General features: G+C 40.5%; 1 protein-coding gene across 2 annotated transcripts in view; it reads left to right on the top strand.

Annotated features, from left to right (window-relative positions):
- Positions 1-20,070, top strand: part of Tspan8 (tetraspanin 8) — a 36,487-nt gene extending 16,417 nt beyond the window's left edge. For both annotated transcript variants that reach the window (XM_076553928.1, XM_076553927.1), the window contains exons 4-9: positions 2,506-2,643; positions 4,275-4,349; positions 4,512-4,619; positions 12,359-12,496; positions 15,814-15,897; positions 19,476-20,070. In XM_076553928.1, coding sequence (XP_076410043.1) covers positions 2,506-2,643; positions 4,275-4,349; positions 4,512-4,619; positions 12,359-12,496; positions 15,814-15,897; positions 19,476-19,529 — 597 coding nt within the window. In that variant the 3' untranslated portion in view covers positions 19,530-20,070. The remainder of the gene's footprint in view (positions 1-2,505; positions 2,644-4,274; positions 4,350-4,511; positions 4,620-12,358; positions 12,497-15,813; positions 15,898-19,475) is intronic.
- The last annotated feature ends 4,005 nt before the right edge of the window (positions 20,071-24,075 follow it).

Raw genomic sequence — 24,075 nt, forward strand, 5'->3', positions numbered from 1 at the left:
TCAGGACATCTCTTCTCATCTAAACAAGGTCCCAGTAGCCTCATTTTGCAGACGCACCAGCCCCTCTTTGGAATGTCTCCCCTTTTCTTAAGAAACACACGGACTCTGTTTATATGGGACAGCTTTGGAAAACTTGCTGGGTTCCTGCTGGAACAAACACCAGGCTCGGATTTCCAGTTCATTCTTCAGGAAGAATAGGCATTTGTTGGTCTGAACTTGCAACAGTGACTGGTAGTGGGTCAGCACACAGCTTTCTTTCTGCCTGGTCCCTGGCAGTGGGTGGCCTCACCACAGTCCTTAACTAGTGCCTGGATGGGTGTCAGCTGCATCACTTAGCCTCCCTGTGTAGACAGTCCATCTATTGTCTCTGCGTCTTTCCTGAGTTCCAATAACCTTGCTAGAGTCTTCTGCCTGTTCAGATGTCACAGCCTGCCCTGGTGACCAGACAGAGCTGCCTTCCCAAAGCTGCTTTCTTGACATATCTGTTTTGTCTCTGACCTTGTGCCTGCTTGTTAACAATGACTTCTCTGGCTTTAATAATTTCCTAATCCAGCCGGGCATGATGGCACACATCTTTAATCCTAGCACTTGAGAGGCAGAGGCAGGCTGATCTCTGTGAGTTCGAGGTTAGCCTGGTCTACAAAGCGAATTCTAAGATAGTCAGAGCTGCTTTCCAGGAAAACCCTGTCTCACAAAACCAAAATAAATGAATAGAATAAAATAATTTCCTAGTCCTTTTAAAAATATATTTTTATCGATTCTTTGTGAATTTCATACACTCATACAAGGTATTTTGATTATATTCATCCCTCACTCCTCCCCTGATCCCAGATCCACCCAATCTTCCCCTTCCAAAATTTGTGTTTTTCCTTTTGTTATTGTTGTAATAACCCACCAGGCCCAATCTGTGCTGCCCATATACTCATAGATATGGGGCCATCCACCAGAGCAGAGCGGTCTATCTATCAGGACCTATAACCTTAAAGAAAACTAATTCTTCCTCCCAAGAAGTCTGGCTCCAATCTCAACAACAAAACAAACAAGTAAACAAACACAAACTTCTCCCCAAAAATAAATTTAAAAAATTTATGACATGAGCAGGCTTTAAATTTGTAAATCTAAGCATTATGTGTAAGCAAATACTTTTACAGACAAAGGAGGCTTTAGAAACCACAGACCCGACCTATTTCCCTTTTACAAACTGCAAATGGGCTCAGGTTAACTTACGGTCCTGGGGTTGCAAACTTGTTACCTAGTGTGACCCCAAGTAGAATACGGATCTTTATATTTAAGCTTTCATAATTTCAGCACACGCCTTCATATGGACTATTGAATAAGTATTTCCTGTAGGTTACGAATGGATTTTAAAAAGCTTTCAACACAGAAGGATCACTAGTGGCATGTTACGTTTGCATTGATTTGGTAAAGGAGGTGACGTGTGGGTGGTCTGAGAGATTAGAGAATACAGAGTCCTGAGTGTCTTTGCATGGAGACAGCCCAGTACCTTGAGGTTCCAGGTGGCATGGGGGCGCTGAATACGGCATGCAGGTAGAATACTGGCACAAGATCTCAGCTCCAGTTGCAATTGACTACATCACATGCATCCATGCATCGAGGGGACAAGCAGCATATGGTTTTGGGGTGCTATGAGGTTCAGTACAAGAGGATACTTGTGTCGCATGTGGAGGAACTGAGTTACCCTGGATGGGTAGCCCACCCACCATAACCAGACCTACAGTATTTTCCTCAACATCCCATAATTCAACAGTCAGGTAAAATTAAAGTCTCTGAGTTAAGTCCTTCAGGGAATGAGAAGATAAGGGTTAACATGGGCTTATTGAATTCTTACCAAGATGTAAGAGCGTGTTGATTGACCCAGAACCCTTTCCCAGTGGGGCTTTTCAGTTAGTTCCTGACTTCTTGTCTATTTTGCACAAAGGCAAAGTGCATTAGTTTTTATCACCACAGCCTTGCCTGTTCTTCAACTCTGTGTAAATGGACCTTACAGCATTTGGTCTTTCATGTACGACTGCTTCAGCTCAACATGATTCTGACATTCATGCCATAACCAGCAGCGACTTGAAGAGCCTGGGGTATTCTAAAGTCAAAATGATTAGATTATCACAAAACAAAGACTTTTGTTGTGCTATGCTATGTATCAGATGTACACTGTGTGAACCAAAGATCCCATCGAGAGGACTAAAAACACTTTCCTTTTTCAGCTTTTAGAAACAACTTTAAAAGGGCCATTACAGTTCCTCCATTCAACATCTACTGTTTCCGTCTAGGAGAATTATCCTAGAATTACCCGACTCGGGAAGGTAGCGTTTTTATCAGAATGTGAGCTCTGCCAGGGCGGAGACCTTCACTAGCTCAGACCACGAAAGCTTCTCAGGGTCTCAGAACAGGGCCTGGCACTGAGTGGGTACTCAAGGGATATTTGGAAAAGGAGAAAAAGAAACGTCAAGACAAGGGATTCACACCACCCCTCTCTTCTGCTTGTAGATCATCTCTGCTGGAAGCTCTGGCACGGACCCCTACGTTGCTGTGAACATCTTGATCGCGGTGGGGGCCATCATCATGGTTCTGGGCTTCCTGGGCTGCTGTGGTGCTGTGAAAGAAAGCCGCTGCATGCTTCTGCTGGTGGGTTCCAGACCCATCCCAACATCCGCCCTCCAGATCCCAAGGGTTATCCGTCCCTGGGATGGGGCCAGAGACTTGGCAAGCTTGATGAAAGCCTCATTTATTTCAGAGGATTTAAATATGGAAGATACTAGGGCTTTAGGTTTTGGACTACCTCAGCTTAAATTTGAGGTGACTTTTAGAGTCTAAAGGTAGATACATTTTAATCGCTCATGCCCCCTTCTCTCATTCCGTCCTTCATTCGAGCCACGTGGCATGGCCACGTTTCTGTGTGTCAGACACTGTGTTAAGTGGACAGGACCCATGGGGGAAGAATAAGTGAGAATACGCCGGGCAGGCGGTGGTGGCAGCCGCACGACTTTGATCCCAATACTTGGGAGGCAGAGCCAGGCAGATCTCTGTGAGTTGAAGGCTAGCCTGGTCTACAGAGCGAGATCCAGGACAGGCACCAAAACTACACAGAGAAACCCTGTCTCGAAAAAAAAAAACCGACAAACAAACAAAAGAAGTGAGAATATACTACAGTGAAAGTGGTCTCAGAGGAGAGGGGTGAAGATGGGGGAGGGAGCTTTCAAGCCAGAGGTGGAAGTGAATAATCTGTCTGCGTAGGTAAGGGTGTGCTGTGGGCTGTGGTCACCCGGAAGAGAGCCTGGAATCCAGGGCTGCTCTGGGTGAGGAATGGGAGTGTCTTGGGTGTGGCTGGAGAGGGCTATTTCCAGTAATGATAGGAGATGTATTTGTGTGGGCTGCAAAGTACAGGCTGTGCTAAGGAAATTGCCAGGGAGATAATCAGATTTGTGGTTTAGGATTTTCCAGAAGGGCAGGTTGAACTGGGATAGCCCATAGGCATTCACTTTTTGACTTATAGACTGCAAAGTAATGAACAGATCTTGTCAAACTATTAGAAAATAGAGTATTTGTGGGGTACAAATTAGAATGAACCCAAACTTGTGTCTGTAAATAAAGAAGCAGTTTGCGTATCTGAGAACAATAACGGTACTTAGTTATTTGCTAAGAGAGAAGACAGAGACACATTTAACAGGACTCCAGTAACGTCTTCCATGAGAGCTGTTTGAGTAATGAGGCCTCTTTTACCATTTGGGGAATTTAATTACTTGAGGAGCTTGTTTTAAAAAGACTGGTATGTGGACTCCATCCTCCAGGCAGAGTTCAGGATTTACACTGGGAACATGGTGCCATGTGATTCCCACAGTGAAGATACTGGTTTGAAACCAGTTCTAAGCTTGCACACGCGTGCACGTGTACATGCGTGTGTGTGCGTGCGTGCGTGCGTGTGTGTGTGTGTGTGTGTGTGTGTGTTAAACAGGAATAGGGAAACAATACTTAGGTCCTCTAGGCTTTCAAACCTACCTCCCTTTAGGATGAGAGAATCCTAAAGACTATAGTCTTTCCAATGAGATTTAATTACAACCACTTTCCTTGATCATTTTTTTTTTTAAAGGAGATGTTTCTGGGTAGTAATAGAGTCAATTTATAGCTTCAACACAATGGTGTAATAATGGGAGACTGAGGCTGATAGTTCTGGCTGCCAGGGGTCTCGTGTTATTCTGGCGTGCTGTTGGTAGTTACAGGCTACTCTGAGAATAACACACCTCTGTCTGGTCTTTCAGTTTTTCATCGGCTTGCTCCTGATTCTGCTCTTGCAACTGGCAGCAGGAATCCTGGGAGCCACTTTCAAATCTGAGGTATGTATGTTCACCGATGATGTCTGACAGCCCTTGGAAAGGCCTAAAACATTGAAATTCTACACATTGGCATGAATAATTTAACAATGTATATATATATATATATATATATATATATATATATATATATATATATATTTTTTTTTTTTTTTCAATTTTCAGTCTAGCCGCCTTCTGAACCAAACACTCTATGAAAATGCAGAACTCTTGTCTCAAACGACTCCTGACGCAAAAGAATTCCAGCAGGCCATGATTGCACTTCAAGAAGAGGTAATGAGAACGTCGTGGCCACTTGGAAATTTGAATATAATTTCCTCAATGTTTAACTTTGAAATTTAAAAAGTGGAGGAAAAGAAGAAATAAAAAAGGATAGGAAAGGACATGGCTGCCCCTAGGTATGGTGGAGGAGAAAGTTTAGTGTAGATTAAAAGAGTGTAGGCAGAGGCAGGGACATCTGGGACGTCTGGAGTGGACATGACCAGGCTGAGATGGGCCTTGTGGGGAGAGGGGGAGGGGAAGAGAGAGGAGAGAGAGGGGAACCAGGTGTAGCAGCAAAGAGGGCAAAGGTACAGAAGGGGTGGGTAACCAAAATGTCTCCATTATAAAGGGAAGAGCCTCTGGGGGAAGGGCAGCCCAGCCCCTGGGCTGGAGAGTTCAGGGCAGAGGGTAAGAAACTTCAGCCTTACCCTGTAACAAGTAGGGACTGAGGGATGCTGGGAGAACCTGGTGGCCATGTCTGTTTAGATATGTTACATAAGCACTCCAGCCATTTGTTCCAGGGTTTGGAACTTAAAAAGTTATTATTATCGTTTTTTGAAAATATATGTGTGGTGTTTTGCTGCATGTATGTCTGCACACCACATGCATTCCCGGTGCCGGCAGAGGCCAGAAGAGGGCGTTGGATCCCCTGGGGCTAGAGTTATGGGTGGTGATGAGCAGCCCTGTGGTGCTGGGAATTGAACTCAGGACCTCTGGAACAGCAGTCAGTACTCTTAACCACTGAGCCATCTCTCCAGTCCATTATTTATTTTTTTTAAATTGGTATTGTTTATTCTGTGAAGACAAATTGTTCATTTTGCAGATTTTGACTGATTATTATTTCACAATGTAATAAGAAAAAAGTGCTTGTAACAGTTTCCAATCCCTTAGGATGTGAAGCCATTTAGAGGATAGATTAAGAAGCCACGTCTACAACAAATTAAGCTTTTATGGGACAAACCAGTAATTATTTTAATATTTACGATCTGAAAGAGTAGTGTGCTGAGGAGTCTACCTTCTTCTTTTCCTCTCTCCACTTACAACAACTCTTCCTGCTCCCTACAGCCCTATGAACCAGTGACTTAGTTTGCTTTGTGTTGCTATGCCTAAATGCCCGAGACTAAGTATTTTATACACAAGAGATATTTATTTGTTTGTTGGGGGGTTGCTTGTTTATTTATCTGATTATTATTTTTAGACAGGTTCTCACTATGTAGCCCTGGCTATCCTGGAACTCACTATGGAGATGAGGCTGGCCTCGACTCACAGAGATCAGCCTGCCTCTTAGTCCCCCAGGTGCTGGGATTAAAGGCCCGCGTGGCCACGCCTGGCAGAAAAGAGGGTTATTTTGCTCACAGTTCTGGAGGTTGAAGAGCATGGCATCATCTGCTCAGTTCTGTGAGGTCCTCACGGAGGAGAACATCACAATGGTGGAATAAATACAGAGGAGATTACTCAGAGACAAGAAGCAAGAGTCGAGAGAGGAGAGGAGGAAGGCCTGCTCTTTTATTGTTGATTTTGCTCATGTGGTTCTGAGTGTTCAGATTTTCTACATTTCGTTTAAAAATTTGCTTTCTAACCAGCGTACAAGGTTACAACGTATTACAGTGGCTTTCACTGGGTCGTTCTTATACACACTTTGTTGTCTGGCCTCCCCTCATCCACTCTTCTCCCTCCTCCTCTTGACCACTCGCACCACTTGTGCCCTTCTGGCCCTAGTAGTGCCTTTCTAGTAAGTCACAGTCTCCTGTCACTCTCCTTACCCTTCCTTAAAATCTCTCCCCCCCCCCTCATGGTAACTCGCTCTCTTAGGAACTAACTCGGTCCTGCAAAACCCACCCACGCTCTTCAGCCAGCAGCAATCCGTTCAAGAGAGTGATGATTCCTTTTGCCCATTTCCCACCTCGTAAACGTTCTCTAATGCTGCAACCCAAGATGGCAGGGCATGAAACCAAAGCAGATGGTGACATCATGCTGATGCACACCGTTGTCGAGTTGGGGCTGACAAATAACTAGTGAAGGAGTTGGAATTTGAGTCCAGATCTACAAGACCTAATTTTTTATTTAGGCTACTAGGCCCTTTCCCCTTCCTCCCTCCCTCCCTCCCTCCCTCCCTCCCTCCCTCCCTCTCTCTCTCTCTCTCTCTCTCTCTCTCTCTCTCTCTCTCTCCTCTCCCCTCCCTCCCTTCCCGTCCTCTTCCCCCTCTCCCTTCCTCTCCTTTAAGGTAAAATCAAATGGAGGCATTAAAACTATTCAACTATCTGACTCCTTCCCAATCTTTACTGAGTATTACCTTGGAAGGAAGCTGGGTCAGACCAGGTTTGTGTGGTCAAGGTCTCTTGAGAGACTCCTTCCTGTCTTTCTCCACATCCTTGGAGTGCACTTCCTGTTTTCTTCCCCTTTGTAAATACATGTGCTGTAAAGCATGATGAATTTTTCTTTTGTCAGAGGCTTCCTAGCCATACCTTTAGATTTTAGAAATCTCATCATAATATCTACATGCAGTGTTCACTGTAGGTGTGGTTTGGCATAGAAATTCTTAGAAGGTTGTAGGAGGGCTGGATTTTATAGGTTATCCATCCTGTTTTTTCATCAATTGAAATATTTCACATTTGCCATCTACCTTTTAAATATTGAGTTGAAAGTTTACCCATTTTTGCTTATCCCACTTTATACTAGTCTGATAATCAGTGTGTTCTTCCTCAATTTGAAAAACAAAACAAACCAAAACCAAAACAAACAACTATCTCCCTGGAATTCATGTCATTTAGTTTTAATTCTGAATCTCACTGGAAAAAGAAGTCTATGGATGTCTGTAAAGACAGTGGCTCTTTCCTTGAAAATAGCTGTTATTTGATTCCCAAAATTTGCTTTTCAAGCCGAAGCATCCTTGATTTCCTAAACCATTTGTCAGACGGCATTGTTTGCCCTGATCATTTACCAGTTCCTGTTTGGACAGACTCCAGCTTACAAACTGGAAAACTCTGCTTACGACATTGTTTTCAAGAACAGAACTCCAATATGAGCCAGTTTCCATTTTAAATTCCCGTGTGAGGTGCTGGTTTTCCTAACTTTCAGTGGCTGTATCCGTGGCTTGCACACATTCCCTCCAACATGATTTCCCTTCTAGAGCACAGATTAATTCAAGTTGACAGCAGGAAGAATCTGGGCTGCCTCCAGCCCATCCATGGGGCGTCCAGAGCACTCTTGGTCCTCTCTAGTAAAGTGCCTGGAACAAAAGATCATAGAGATCCAGTGGGATTCTGGGACAGGTGTAGAGCCACATGTACGGCCCATTTCCAGGAATGTAAGGCCTCTGTGCCAACTGTGGCTTACTAAATGTGCTATGTGTTGTCTGTTTGAGATGCTCTCTCCTTGTACAGAAATCCTATGCCTAAAACTCCATATGTTCTTAGAGCCGTATTGCCTCACCCTGAAGCGGCTTTATCTGTTCATCCATCTAGCTTTCTTTGTTTTAATTACATTTCTTTGGGGGAAAGGGTCCTATTCCAAACTCTGTGTCATCTGTAAACATACCAGCTATGGACAGAAGTTATTGCGTGGCTTTCTGTGGATTTCAAGGAATTCCCATACAAGTTCCCTGTTACCATACGATGGAACGTGTCCCTCCAGGATTCTTAAGAAGCATTTCTATAAAGGTGAAGTGTCATCAACGCTGGTCTTTTACATCTGACTGTCAGCTTACAATTTGTTCAGATAACACTTTTCCTTGACTGTGTTCCACCGCAGGTTCAGAGAGTAGATATCAGGACAAGCTTCAACTTTTCTGTCTCCCCGCTTTCTCCCTTACGTTTCTGTGACTCTGTAAGAATGATCAGGCATGTTAGCTCTGATGTGGGGTGATCTGATATATATATATATATATATATATATATATATATATATATATATATATATGATTTATATTCTGTTTTATACAGCCAGTTCACATTGATTAATATTAATCAAAATTACATAACCAGGAAGAGCAAGGGATTAGTCATCTCTGTCATAGGAACATGAAGGAGGTTGTCTGAGGAAAGTCCTCCTTGCTAATATCGAGCTTGGAACTAACTAAGATTTCAGCTCTTTGTCATAAGAACATGGAGTCACCTGTTTGAACCAAAGCCCAAGCAAGTCCTTGCATTTGTCTCAGTTGAACTTGTTAGTTGAAACTCATTATTTGGGCCTCCTTTGCACCTCCACTGTTCTGTAGTGTCTGACGCTTACTTTCCCAGTCTTGATCTAAATTGTTGATAATGACATGAGTGTGATCATATTCACTTGAGAGCACAGCAGAAGCAATAACAGTTAAAACAAAATTATAGCAGTTCATGTGTTTTAAAAAGCAGATTCTATACGCTGAGCATTGGGACTATCACTTCATGCAGGTTTTCTCATTTTTGTCTTGACAACAAATCTGCTGGTTAGGTCCCACTGTCAGCAACCGAAACGTGGGCAGGATGGGCTTTAAATACGATTAGTACAGCCACCCAACTACAACTATTGAACGAAAGTTCCTCTCCTATTTTTTTGTGAGTTTGGTTTTCTTTTTAATTAAAAATAGATTTTTTTTCTCTCTCATACAATACATCCAAGAGAAAGAGTCTACATTGGAGTTCTTCATCAAATCCCTCCCTTTAGAGCCCAGGGAATCCCACAGAAGAGGGAGAAGTGTCAGAGAGAATGGAGAACAACTAACCAAACCAACTTATCTTTGAGTCAACTAATCAAAGCACTTATGGTCTCTCAGAAACTGAAGCAGCAAGCACAGGGCCTCCATGGTCTACACCAGGTCCTCTGTGTGTAGGTTATACCGATTAGCTTCGTATTTTATAGGACTCCTGACCGTGAGAACAAGTTGGGTCTCTGAATCTTTTGCCTGCTCCTGCGACTCTTCCTCGTGTTGGGTTGCTGTGTATGAGTTTGATATGAAAGTTTTTCCTTCATCTTTTTATTTTGCTATATTTGCTTGTTATCTCTTAGAAGTCTGTTCTTTTTCTTTCTTTTCACTTTTATTGTTTTTATTTTAAATGGATTCCTCTCCCACGCAATACATCCCAACCATAGTTTTCCCTCCGTCCTTCCCTCCCCCTCCCTCCCTCCTCCCTTCCTTCCCTCCCTCCCTCCATCTACTCCTCATAGCTCCCCTCCCACCTGCCCTCTCTCCCAGGTCCACTCCCCTGTAGCTGTAAGTTTTTCTGTGTCCTGCCTGGTCCTGGTCCCACAGCTGCTCAGGATAACCCCAATAAACATACAGAGGCTTATATTAATTGTGAACTGTATGACCATGGCCTATGACTCAACCTTCCTGCTGGCTCTTATAGCTCTTACAACTAAAATCAGCCAATTTCTATTAATCTATATGTTACCATGTGTTCCATGGCTTTACCTGTGTGCCACTACATGCTGCTCCCTGGATGGCAGGATGGCGTCTCCCCTGCCCCTCCTTTCTCCTCTCACTATCTCCCTCGGATTTTCCCACCTGGCTCTTCCTGCCCTGCCCTAGGCCAAATGGCTTTATCAACCAATCAGAGCAACACATATTCACAGTGAGTAGAAAGACATCCCACAGTGCTCCCCTTCTGTCTTGTCTTTAGAAAAGAGCAGGTCTCCAAGATCACAGCCAAACAGGACAAAACAAGATGCAATAAGACAAGGTAAAAGACATCCTAACAAGGCTAGACAAGGCAACCCAGTAGGAGGAAAAGAGTCCCAGGATCAGACAAAAGAGTCAGAGATACACCTCCTCCCACTGTTAGGAGTCCCACAAAAACACCCAGCTAACAGCCACAATATAGTCTCAGAGGACCTGATGCAGACCTATGCAGGCCCTGAGCTCTCTGCTTCTTTCTCTGTGAGCCCATGTGAGTCCTGCTTGGTAGATTTGGTGGGCCATGTTCTCATGGTGTCCTCCATCCCTTCTGAACTCCTACAGTCTTTCCTCCTGCTCTTCCGGGGCGTTCTCCAGTTTCCGAGGAGAGGGACTTGATGGAGACCTGCAGTTTAGACTCTCTCTCCACATAATGTCTGGCTATGGATACCTGCTCCCATCTTCTGCCTGAGGAAGCCTCTCTGATGATGACTGGACAAGGCACTGATCTATGAGTATAGCACAATGTCATTAGGAATCATTTCATTTATTATTATTACTTTTTTTTGTTATTTGTATTTGGTTCTACCCTAGGATTCTGGGATATTCGGTCTCTGGTTCTTGGCTACCCAGATCCAGAAGTGTAAAGGGTAGGCTCGCTCTTCTGGTGTGGACCTTAAGTTAAACCCAGACATTGGTTGTTTTTTCAATACAGGGTTACTCTGTGTAGCCCTAAATATCCTGGAACCCACTCTGTAGACCAGGCTGGTCTCAAATTCAGAGATCTGCCTGCTTCTGTCTTCCAAGTGTGCTGAGATTAAAGGCACATGCCCAGACATTTTATCTATCTATCATCTATCTATCTATCTATCTATCTATCTATCTATCTATCTATCTATCTATCTATCTATCTGTTTTTGAGTCTGTGTTTTGCAATATAGTCTCAACTATCCCGGAACTCACCACATACATCAGATTGGCCGTGAATTCACAGATACCTGCCTGAATCTGCTTCCCGACTGCTGGGATTACATTCATACCGGGAATATCAGTATTTGTTGTTATTGTTGTTTACTGGCTTTTCCCAATAGTTTCTTCATGAAGTGCTTTTTCTAGTAGACAAGTTTAGGAGAGGGTGGAGATGATTGCTTTCTCTTCTTCATGGATAGCGTTCTGAGTCAGGCTTGATTCCTTTCCTTCCTGGAGCATGACCACAACCTCTTCTGCTTTAGTGAGTTTAGTCTGAGTTTTCATCTCTGTGACATTTTTCTGAAACATTGTTCCTTAATTTGTGCTTACTTTCCTATTTTGAAGATCTCTATGAAAATTTAATCCTAGGGAAGTTCTGGAATTCTTTGGTATTTCATGTGTCTCTGGTCCAGAGATCCTGGGATAGAAATTTTATTTTGAAAATTTCTCAAAAACCTTGAGATAGATGTATACATATCACTATATATACACATATATTAAAATTGAGAACTTGACATGTTTGTGAACCTGGGGTGCATGGCCCAGACTCCACTCTTTCTCTTGCTTTGAAAACCGAAAGTTAAGAACTTTATTTAGTTTTTTTTAAAACCCTATTTCCAGTTTCTTCAAGCTTTTACTGTCTTAGTCATTTTCCTTTTTATTGCTGTTCAGACCAAAGTGAAACATTCCTTCCTTTCTAAAAAATGGAGTTTATTGTTATCTGAATTGTGTGTATGTGTGCTCTGTATGGGTAAGTTGACATGCCATGTTTTAGCATAAGGAGATGGCTCAGTGGCTAAGAAAGAGCACTTGCTGCCCTTTCAGAGTGCCAGGGTTCAGTTCTCAGGGTCCGTGTCAGCTGGCTCACAGCTGGCTCACAGCTGGCTCACAGCTGGCTATAACTCCCTTAATGAAGCTCCATCGGATCCCATGCTCTCTTCTGGCTTCTGTGACCACATGACTGGCATACTCTCCCACATGCACGCACACACCACACACACACACACACACACACACACACACACACACATGCACACGCACATGCACACATACAACACATAAATAAAATAAAATCTGTATGTTAGCACGAGACACATCTTTGTGATGACATTTAGAAGGACAGTTCAGTGGGTGACAATGTTTCTGGTTTTGCTAATGCCTGTGCTTCCTTCTCTTTCTTTCCTCACAGCTTAAATGTTGTGGCTTGGTCAAGGGAGCTGAAGATTGGGGAAGTAACTTTAATAACGCTCAAGAGTCATGTAAATGTCCAGATCCATCAGATTCTTCTCAGTGTACTCCTTATGCGGGAACTAGTGTGCATAAACAGGTGAGAACAAGATCCAAATTTAGCACATTAATTCTGCTGTCTTCTTCTCACAATGACAGTCTCTGTAGACACTTAAAATACAGCAAGCACCAGGGGAACTGTGATATGAAAATACAGCAATTATCCAAATATAAAACTAATCTTTATTAAATATAAAAGAAGATATTTTAAAATGAAAGCATTTTTATCTGTGAGTTTCACATCACTTCAGTCCAACTTTCATGGATCAAAGTTAGGTCAAGTACAAACTAACATAAAACGTTTATTTTATTCTGCCTTTGGTGACTATAATTACTAATCTCTACTTTTTTCTATCTTACTAAAAGTTCTGGAAATTAATATTTTTACTTTAATTTTCAAAAGTCTGTATTTTTTTTACTAGTCATAATACTGTTTCCCAAGAACCCATGTAAATATAAATAAAGGATGTAATATTTAGGGGTTTACTTTCTAGATGTTAAATATACTTGCTAATTTATCTACTTATTGTTGCAATTGAGAAATTGCTTTGAATATCTGAAATAAATTTAAAAGGTGAGTTTCTATCTTCTCTGTGTTATATACTTCCTAAATGTCTGACTTGTGGATATCACCTTCTACTTTTCCTGTGTTTTTTAAATGAAGAATTTATGACTATTTATCGAATGGCTATTGGTTACCTCCTGTAAGCCAGGCCTTCTGGCGATCCATTCTTCATTCACAAATGATCCAAAGCAGTGAACGCTTAGGACAGTCCTGTCATTTAGTCCCTGGAGATCAGTATGTACATAAGGTATAAAATCTATGCTCACAGAACTGATTATCAAATATAGAGAATAAAGGAAAAAGAACTAGACAGCTCCAAAAGATAACTAAAGTGCTTGAGTAGGAGACAGTGCAAATGTTATGGTCCCCCTCTAAGTCAATCACTGAAGTTCAGAATGTGGGTTCGTGGAGGTCCTCACATGTACCCCTCACAATAAGGCTTTTCCTAAGCTGTTCCTTCCACCTGGAAATGCCTAGTACACACATGACAATTGGCATTAAAGTTGAACCTTTTTAAACTGCTGTTCTTTGGAGACTACTCTATCTCAGTTATACTGTTGCAGCATCAAAAAGGTTTCAGCGGGCTGGGCGGTGGTACACACGCCTTTAATCCCAGCACTTGGAAGACAGAGCCAGGCGGATCTCTGTGAGTTCAAGGCCAGCCTGGGCTACAGACCGAGATCCAGGACAGGCACCAAAGCTACACAGAGAAACCCTGTCTGAAAAAAACAAAACAAAACAAAAAAGGCTTCAGCATCCTTTAAATTATTATCTAGTCATGAGATATCCACACATCCTCCTAGAACTCACATACCCAAAGGTTATTTTCCATCTGGCATTGTTTTTATTTACTAATTGTTGATGTCATTAATAAATGAAAGAAAATATCAAATCATAGGGAAAAAATTCTCTCCTCTGGATTACTGACCTTTATCTCTGGAGTTAATGAGGCTCTGCTCTGGAGCAGCGTTGGTATAGCTCATCTTTATAGTAATTCATGGGGGAAGAAGTTATCATATTGCAATTTTACTATGTTATTTCATTGTCAAAAATAATAGCAATTACAATTTTGCATTCTTACCTTTTATATCTGATACCCTCCTGCCTGCTTAAATTTAGCAAAACACGATTCCCAAGGTAGAATGGAAATTATTATCTGGTACAGATGAATGTAGCTTCCAGTTAGGAGGAGGAGGAAATCCATAGGCTCTGTTGACATGGATGTCTACTTCCTATGAAAGACTCGGTAGAAAGATGTTTTTCCTTAAGATACATTCTGAAAACCCCTTATAAGAAGATATTTACTGAAAGTTCACACATAATTCAGCTGAGTATAAGCCAACAGCTGCCCTAGTACCCTAAAAGGAGGGTCATAAATGCTTTGAATACTTCCATCTGCCATGTGTCATTTGCAAGTCTGGAAAAATAGGAAATCTGCAATGACCATTATTCATGTTTCCTTTTATTTTCTTCCGTCTCTTTTGCCAAGATAACCTTATTTTCCTGGGCGCAGGAGGAGACAGATATAATGAATGTGAATCAATAGACGTGGTCATCCATCTCCCTCTTGACCCTAACTGACACGCTAATCTCACATGTTTGCTGCTTTGGATTAGAAGTGAATGGAGAGGTCCATCCCATTAAAGAATGGAGTCTGGGAAAGACCTTTCCAGCTTTGGAGAGACCTTTCACTGTTTCTAGCTAGTAGCGTGATTTGGTCAGTCTTCATAAACATATGAGTGTCACAAGGATGACAGTTCATGACAATACAGATTCTGTTGCACAGTGTTTTTCCATTTTAAAAAGTTATCCTTGTAATTTTCAGTTATTGGAATGTTTAGAATTTGCCTGACATGTTGTAAAATTTGATTTCCAGGCTGGTTTGAATATATTTTAAAGTAATGTACCAGAGAAATAACTTCCTAAATTCTCTTTCTTACTTAAAGTAGTAGCATAAAAGTATATATAATAATTTTTTAAGATTAAAAAATAGCACTCATATTTATTTTTAAAGGATTTGAATCTCTTTGTTTTGAAGAGGAACATCTGTACTATATTCAGCTGTAACCTCAACAGTAGATTTCCCTGCTACAGGTCACAAACCCACATAATCCATAGTTAATGGAATACCAGTTCTTAAATAAATAATCCAAAGAGAAGATACAATTATGATCTTTTGATTCTAAAAATTATAGTTTTGGAGATATAGTGGTGTAAATTTATTTTCAAATTTTCACAAAATGATTTTAGTTTTTCATTTTCTTTTTTATTATATTTTTATTATTTAAAACAAAATTTAAATTTAGATGAATTTTGGTCATATTCTTCTCCTCCCCCAAGTCTTTCCAAATCCTCCACCCTACCCTCCCAATTTTAAGTTCTTAAAACAAAACAAAACAAAACCAGAAACCCAGTACAAGAAAACAAAATAATGCTCCTCTTCCCCCAAAAAATCCCAGCAAACTGTAACCAAATAAAAGCATGCACCCAAAGAAACTGTGGAGTCGATTCTATATTGGTCAGCTATCCTGAACATGAGGCCTGTCCTGGAGTGGTTGGTAGACCTGGTGCCACTCTATTGGTTATCATTCCCCCACATTCAGGAGCTATGTAGCTGAAGCACAGCTTTTTAGCTCAAATGCTCTCTAACACAGAGTAAGATTGAAGTGAGAAGTAGAAGAAATAGCTCAATTCCTTTTTGCCCACCTTGGTAACCATATCAAAAGTCAACCAGAAGAATAAATATGAGATCAAAATTTCACTAAAAAGCATTTGTTTGTTTGTTTGAATAGACCTGCCTTTCTCTGATAAAAGATATGGTTGAGAAGAACATTATCATCGTCATTGGAATCGCTTTTGGACTGGCCGTTATTGAGGTACAGTATAACAGTGTCACTGCCTCTGCGTTCATTCCACTTCTCATGGGTTGTAACAAATGCTTATGGTAAGCCAAGCAAGGGCCCTTAAAAAGCACTGGGTACACACTTCTCTGGGGCGCAACATCTCTCTGAGCCAGTCTTGAGTCTGGAACAGGTAGGATTCTAGTCCTACAAACCAAGAAGGCCTGAGGCTGCTGTTTCTAAATGTCTTCTTGAGAAAAAAAATTAACATCTATATAATTCTCATTTGTAGGTATCCCTTTTGCATCAAAACTAGCACAAGTGTTAAATTTTCTGAAGTGAGGTAGAAAGCAAGACACAAAAGCAAAAAAAAAAAAAAAAAAAAAAAAGGAACGCTATAATTCGTCATTTCCAGCCTTGATCTTGAAACAGAAAATAGAAGCTGAACCCAAAGGAATAGAGAAATGGTTTGCCTCTAACTCATTCTAGAGAAATCTAACAACTTCTAAAGAGTAGAAGTAGTTGCCTTGGATTTTCTCAGTTTAGATACAATAAGCAGACTTGGAGATGTTTCCAGAAAAAGCAGTGAAGCTTGTGGAGCCTTCCATCAATTTAATCATTTAAATTAAAAACATACTCTCCATCAGATTTTCATCTTGATGGACTTTCTTGGCATTTCGTTTTACAACCTGTTGGGCAACTTTTATGCGGCCTCCCCATATTTGCAAAGAAGATGAAATAAGACATTTTCAAAGGAGCATTGGTGGAATTATCTCAGCTCTTGAGAAACGTAGATGTCAAATGAGTCATAATGGCTCATGAGCATATGTCAATACAGTAGCAAGAATTCAGGCGCTGTGTGGTATTTCCCTGGTGATGGCAGCTGAGTGAGTGGCATTTGCTTCATTCTCACGGAATGCTGGGCAGTGCCCCTTGGGCTCTTGAGTAGCTTTCCAGCCTCCTGCCGCATGACTGCTTGGTCGGGATTTTGGTTGAGAGTAAAGTCACTGAATGTTCTAAGTTGTTACTGGTGGAATTTCTCAGCCCTGGATCAGAAAACACTAGGTACTACTAGCATCAAATACATATAACATATATGTTACATATGTGTTACCTTCTCATAGCCCAGATGAGTCAAAGTCAAATGTTACTTTGCATTCATTAGGTCTGTTTCTCTTGATTCTGCCGTTTGTTCTGTGTCCCTTGTTGGTTTACTTAGCATTCTGGCTTCATGCTAATTTAGAAACAGTGGACAATGGCTGAAAGGGCGAATAAAGAATCACATGTCTACCCCTGGTCATAGAAACACATGGTGCACACACACTTACGCTTTGATGGACTTGATTGTAAAGGAATGATCATGGCCAAGGATATAGCTTGGTGGTAGAGCAGGAGGTTAATATTCTCAGAGATCTGGGTTTTAATCATTAACTGACTAATGAAGATTGAGAAAGCAGGCTTTAAGTGAGGTTAAGTATTATATTTCATGTTAGACTCAAATTTAGAGAGTTGCCTATGACTGAATACAGCTCACGTATGCTTTTGAGGGGTTTGTTGAAGCTGAGTCAGAAGTAATAAGGACATGATTGATTAGAAAGATTGGTGTCTTGCATATCATAGCCAAAGTTATTGCCAAGAATCTAGACAGATCTAGTGGAAAATAAGATTGCAAGAGGAATAGCACATATCAATATTTTATGAATGTCATATACGTCATGTACCTGTCACACATTTAGGGACATTATTAATTCTCCTATATGGTTTTTCAAGTGAAACCCTTGAATAAAAAAACCTTACGTACAGTTATTTACCACTATGGAGTTTGTGTGGTACTGTCATAATGTGTAATCATTAGTAAGCCCAGTGAAATTGTGATGTCTGGACTATGTGTAGATATGGTTACTAATTGATTGAACTAATTGTTAAGATACTTCTCTTTGATTTCTCAATCTAAAGCCTGTCTTCCATTGTAGAGTTTGATGTAAAAAAAAAAAAAGTATTTGGTGCCTTATTTTACTTTACTTGAAAGAGAGCTTTGCAAATGGCCCCCTGGTCCCCAATCAGTAGAAATGTGCCTCCAAATAGACTTTAGTCTTTGAATCATTAGATGAGTATCTCAGCACTTAAATCTTTTTGGCTTCCAAATTCAAGGAAGCACAAAGATGCACAGAGAGGAAAAATCTCTTTTCATAAACATTTCTAAGGAAATCAAAGCAATGCTCTACAGACTCAATGAAGAAAATATATATAAACAATCTTCTCAGAAGGAAAACATCATATTCCCTATTTAGACCTTAGGTGGAGGCTTTGTTAATGCTCTTTACCTTTAGGGCTTATTTCAGTCTGCATACTAGAAACTCATACAAGATGCTCATGCTTAATTCTGTGAAAAAAATTCCTCTGCAGATATTTGGAATCCTTATCTAGACATAAACAAGCAGATTATATTATTATTATTATTAAAAAGTGGTCAGCATTTGGTGATTTCGCTTTCACAAAATGAAAAATTATCAAATAACATGGACTATTCATCACTTAATAGGACAAAAGTTAACCTCACAGGAGGTCCTAGGAACGAAGCAGTTCAGAGAAATGGTCATCTTACCACATCTTTATAAACAGCCTCAGCATGTGGGAGTCTATGTATAAACACTTACCAGCAAGTCTGTTGTGAGTTTGTCCACACATCTAAAGAATCCCCTTTCTGTTTTTCTGAACATAAATGTTCTTAACAGATATGAAGAAATGAAGGAAGTGTGATATTAGTGATAAAATGCTGATATAAACTACCATTTGAAAGTGTTTCATTAAATTCTTTAATCTGTGTGCAGTGTAGATGGAAATTGCCTCCCCACACCCACTCCTTGTCTCCTTGGAAAGGGGCTGGGGCAGAGGAAGGTGCCGTTTGCTGAGTCTTCTTAACTACTCCTACTCTGTCATTTCTACATCAAAACCAAAGCATTCAAGTCACCAACTGTGGAGTCAATTAGAGCAAGTTCGGAGGTTTTTTACTTTTAGAAGAACTAATGAGATGGAATTCACACCCTAGATTTTCAATTGTGTTTTGTTACTTCAAAAGAAAATTCCTGAGTTAAGCTATTCCCCATAGTTTACAAGTGCTTTTTCCCCCCTTCTTAAAAAAATGTACATACTTTTTTTTTCACATCTAAGCATCGTCTAAAACTTCAGTGGGAGAAATTGTAGACTCCTTGATTTCTGTGCAGATGATCCAAACCAGATGACCATGGTCTTTCAATAGAATCAATAAGTATATTTAGCTCCCACAGGCTGGTGGTACCCAGAACTCAGAGGGAACTGCTTTACAGAAAGATACGTGCATACCACAAGGGGAGAACGTCCTGTAGTAGCAGCTGATACTGCACAATGAAGCAGACACAGAGAGAGAGAGAGAGAGAGAGAGAGAGAGAGAGAGAGAGAGAGAGAGAGAGACAGAGACAGAGACAGAGACAGAGACAGAGACAGATCAACACTCAGGCTTCAGTATTGTTCTCTTCCCAAGCAGACTAATTTCCCGTGAGAGATTCAAAAGACAGCTTCCATCTTTCCCCATGTTGTTCTTTAAATTCCACATTAATCCTGTGTTTTATTTCTAGATTCTTGGTTTGGTGTTTTCTATGGTGCTGTACTGCCAGATTGGGAGCAAATGAATCGGCGGATTTACGAAGTTATCATCAACACCATTTAAGTTTTTTTGCCTTGGCTTTGTAACTTTGAATAAGTGAGTACTGTAAATATCAGGAGCAAATGTCTTATTAAAATGTCTTGCCTAGGTAGACTACAGATATCTTCACACGTATTCAGCATATTTAAATGTGAGGGACATAAGAAAAAAATGGATGTGTAATTTTTTTTTTCTCAAAATAAAAACAGTGTTTACGTTGATGCTTTTTTGGTGTCTGGTCATTGTGTTCAGGTGGCTCTGTGCTTCTAGTGACATTCATCTGGATCCAGCCAGTGGAATAACTTCATTTCTGAGTGACAAGAGAATAGTAGGGCAGTGAATCTGGGATTTTTCAAAAACACTGATTTGTTCTTTTAAATATCTGTTTCATCAGGGATATCAATGACTGATAATGAGATTGTCTAAAGATGAAATGCTTAAGAATGATCCAGCTGTGCAAATCACCATCTTTTTATCTTTATGGTGTCTGTGTTTTGCTTCAGATATACTATAAGTACCGCCCCCCCCCCCCAAAAGAGTGCCTATATCTCAGTCTTAGAGGCCTTGGTGCCTGGTGCCACTCTGGATCTTCCTATGGGACACAACAGTTCAAAGTATGTTTTCTTCCTAGTTCATGGAAATGCACTTTTAATTTTACGTTTTACTGAAATGTAACATGCAACAAAATAAATAACTCTTAAGTGTGGAACTCTGGGGTTGTGCATGTAGGACTGTGTAAGGACTGTCTAGTGATGGTATTCTCAACACACCACATTGCTCCCTAATGCTGCTCCCAATCCTATTAGTCAGAGAAGAGCAGTCACATTTGTATCTCTCTGTATGTCTATTTACTAAGGTCTGCTGTAGCTTACAATCCACTGCAGTGGGGGTATTTGCACCCTGGACATTGGAAACTGCCGTCAGAGCTTTTAGTTTGAATAGTTATAGAAACATGTATCAGTTCACTGACTCACTTAGCGTTTTCTTAACGATAACCAGTTTTCTGACTCCTGTGTCCGCAGATCAATTTTCCCGCTCTTAAACTTCCTCTGAGTAGAATAAGCTTACTTCCTTATTCAAATACTTCCACAATGGGAGTTAGGGCTTTAAAATAGGGAATTTAGGGAGACATAACTCATTCTGAGTCAACTACTTACATAGATGGTGGGGAAAGTATACCCAGTCACATGGAAACGAGAGGTAAACCAGAGACTAGCAGCAGGAAGACATTGCAAAGGATGGAGAAAACGCCAAGATCCAGGTTGTGTGATAGAAGAAGGAACCAAGAGGAACCATAGAGGAAGGGTTTGACTAGCAGGATTAAGATCCCCGGAAGTCACACAGCATCATAACCTTGCTTCTGGTTTCACCAACCCCATTCTTTTGCCATCCCCCCACCACCCTCACTAGCAGAATTCACCGGAAACCAGAGGAGAGAGCTGGGAGGACAGCCCCCACTGATGCAATGCACTGCTGAGCCTGGGGAAACCTGACTGAGGGCAGAAACGGACACCATCATCTTAACAAAGTCCGACTTTGAGAAAAGGCACACAGGTGCTTAACTTTCGGAGAAAAGAGCACAAACATGATAAAAAATAATAATGCAGACATTTTAGAATCTGTATGAGAAACGGTGCAGTTTCTCCCATTTTTTTCCCCTTCTTGGCTAAAGTTGATGGTATTTCAAGGACAGAGAAGACCTGAGAGCAATTGTTTTTAATTGGGGCCATTTTCCCCTGAGGGGATATTTGTCAATGTCTGGAGACAGTTTTGGATATCGGCACTGTGAGTGGAGGAGGGTGTTACTGGCATCTGGTGAGCGGAGGATAGGAATTCTGTCACAGTCTACAGTGCACGCGAGCTTGTCCAACAGCTCAAACTACCCAGTCCAAAATGTCAGTCGTGCTGTGCAGGGTGGAGAGAGCCTGATTAGCCAGCCAGCCATCTGTGAACAATAGCAACAGCAGCCTCACCTGGAGACAGACGCCTCATGCATGCATTAAAAGAAACCAGATCCAGGCAAGAGCTTTGACAAGTTGTTAGCTTTGTGACCTTCACAAGTCACTTGAATTTCCTCTTCTTTAAGTGACAACTTTTGTCAGGAAGACATTAAAATTTCCAGACATTGCTCTGCTGAAATGTGTCCAGGCTTCTGCTTTGGCTGTTTTAAAATATTTATTTTCTTTTGATAATTTGCTTGCTTTTAAATTTTTTTTTTTTTTTTTGCCTCTGGATGTGATTATAAAGGACGTTTTTCTTCCCTGAATGATGTTAATTTCTGATTTCAAAATAAATTCATTTTTTTACTTCTTGGCTCCAATATCAAACCAGAATATTATAAAACATATGGAATTTTATTAATTTCTTAAGAATCCTAGGAAGAACAAAATGAAAAGAATTTACCCCCACTAAACTGTTAATTCAATGATTATGGAAATGTTTCTCCAATTCAGAGAAGTATAGGCATTATTTTTTATTATGTTTAAGATTATATGTGGCACTAATTTGGATACATGAAATTCAAGTAAACGCTTGGACATGTTTCTCAAATCTGCTCACTTCTCTGTTTCTCTTCACTACCATCCTATTTTCATGATCTCTCCTGAAGTGAAATCATTGTAATAATCACCTCTTAAAATAATTTATTTATTGTTTATTTATGTGTAGATGCCTGTTCATTTATATGTATGTGCCTGCCGGTGCCCATGGAAGATAAACATGGGCATTGGGTTCCCTGCGGCTGGAGTTCTGGGTAGTTTTGAGCTGCTTGATTTGAGTGTTGGAAACTGAACTCTGGTCCTCTACAAGCACATCAAACACTCTTAACTACTGAGCCATCTCTCCAGCCTCATGGCAATAATCTCTCCATAGGCTTTGCCACACTTATTTTACTTCCTTCAAATCCATTGCCTTTGGTGGCACTGGAGCCATCTGCCTGGAATACAAATGTTACTATTTACTAATACAAATGTTACTATTGTTACTAAAGTCATATTCCACACTCGAGTTCTGAGATATGTTTATGGTCTCCTAGAGCTTACAAAGCTCTTCTTCAGAGCCATGTCTGTTTTTCCTGCTCCTCTCTAGGCTCTTTTCCATGGACACCCCCCCAGCCTTCTCATCTTCACCTGGTCCCCACACTGTTAATGACCATCATATCGTTTAGCCAGGATCCTTTAGGTCTAGCTGGAGTACATTAGCAGCTCTGTCAGTATACACAGTTATTATTATTACCTGGTCCATTTGAAAGAAGATAGCCATGCTGTCCTTAAAGACAGTTCATTGAAGATCAGTGTTTACTTACAACCATATATATATATATATATATATATATATATATATATATATATTACACATATATAGCTAGTATTATATTATAAGTCTTATATATTACATATCCTCTATATTACTTATTATATATAACTAATATATATTATGCATATAAAATATTCTTTGAAAGAACTCAAACTCATTCAAGTCTCACAACAATTCTCTTACTAAAGCCATTCTTAGTGTTCGGAGGGGGAAACTGAAATACAAGGAAGTTAAGCAAGTCATTCAATGTTATATTATTAAGGTTCCCTGGCCCATGTTACATTATTAAGTCGCAATACATATCCTGGAAAAAGAGATGTTTTGATTAAAATTTGAGTTTTTGATTCTTTCCAGAGAAGCCAAATTGCTGGGGATTTTGTGTGAACATCTGGTCACGTTGACAGAGTGCCATAAATGCAATGGAATGTCTCTCCCTCTCCTCAACCTTCAACTACATGTATGTCCCATCATGACATTTACCATACACTTGTTTCTGAGTCCACATCTTTTATCTGAGGAGGACCAATCTGAAAAAAGAAATCCATTCTTTCTTACCCATATGCTCTACTCATATGTAGCTTGGCAAATAGTAGATGTTTGCCCAAATAATATCTTCTGAACGAATAAGAAGATATAGATTTTACATTCTAAAAGACATTAAAATGACCACACCCATGAATAACAGTTAACAAGGTATGTCCCTCACAATCAATTAATTTGACTCCAAAAAGAAGATGAGAATATAGTGTTATTTTCCACGAGAGGAGTTTGTTTAGTTACCATTTACAACTCCTTCTTCTGTTACAATGAATGGCGACTACAAGCTGCAGAATCTATGAGCAGATGCCTTAAGTTTCCAACCGTGGCTTCATCATCCAGCAGCTGAGTGTTGCTGGACGTGCTCATGTCTCTGTGACTCATCCTAGAACTGAGAATGAAGAGAAATCTCTACAGAGCTGCTGTGATATCAACTAAGATAACACATGCAAATTGTTCAGCACATACAATATGGTCAGCACTAAATAAGTGTCAGTGTCTACAACATCATGATTATATAAAGTATTACAGTTAAATTATTTCAAAGACATGTTTATCAAATTTTGGTTTTTATTATGAAGCCCCGTTAGCCTTCAAAGAAAGCTTGGAGTCATCAGTAAATAACTTCATCTTCAAAGCCATGTGATTTGAAATGGATTTTAGCAACAACTCCTCCAGAA

The sequence above is a fragment of the Peromyscus maniculatus genome, chromosome 18 (genome assembly GCF_049852395.1).
Source record: "Peromyscus maniculatus bairdii isolate BWxNUB_F1_BW_parent chromosome 18, HU_Pman_BW_mat_3.1, whole genome shotgun sequence".
Taxonomy (NCBI): Eukaryota; Metazoa; Chordata; class Mammalia; order Rodentia; family Cricetidae; genus Peromyscus; species Peromyscus maniculatus.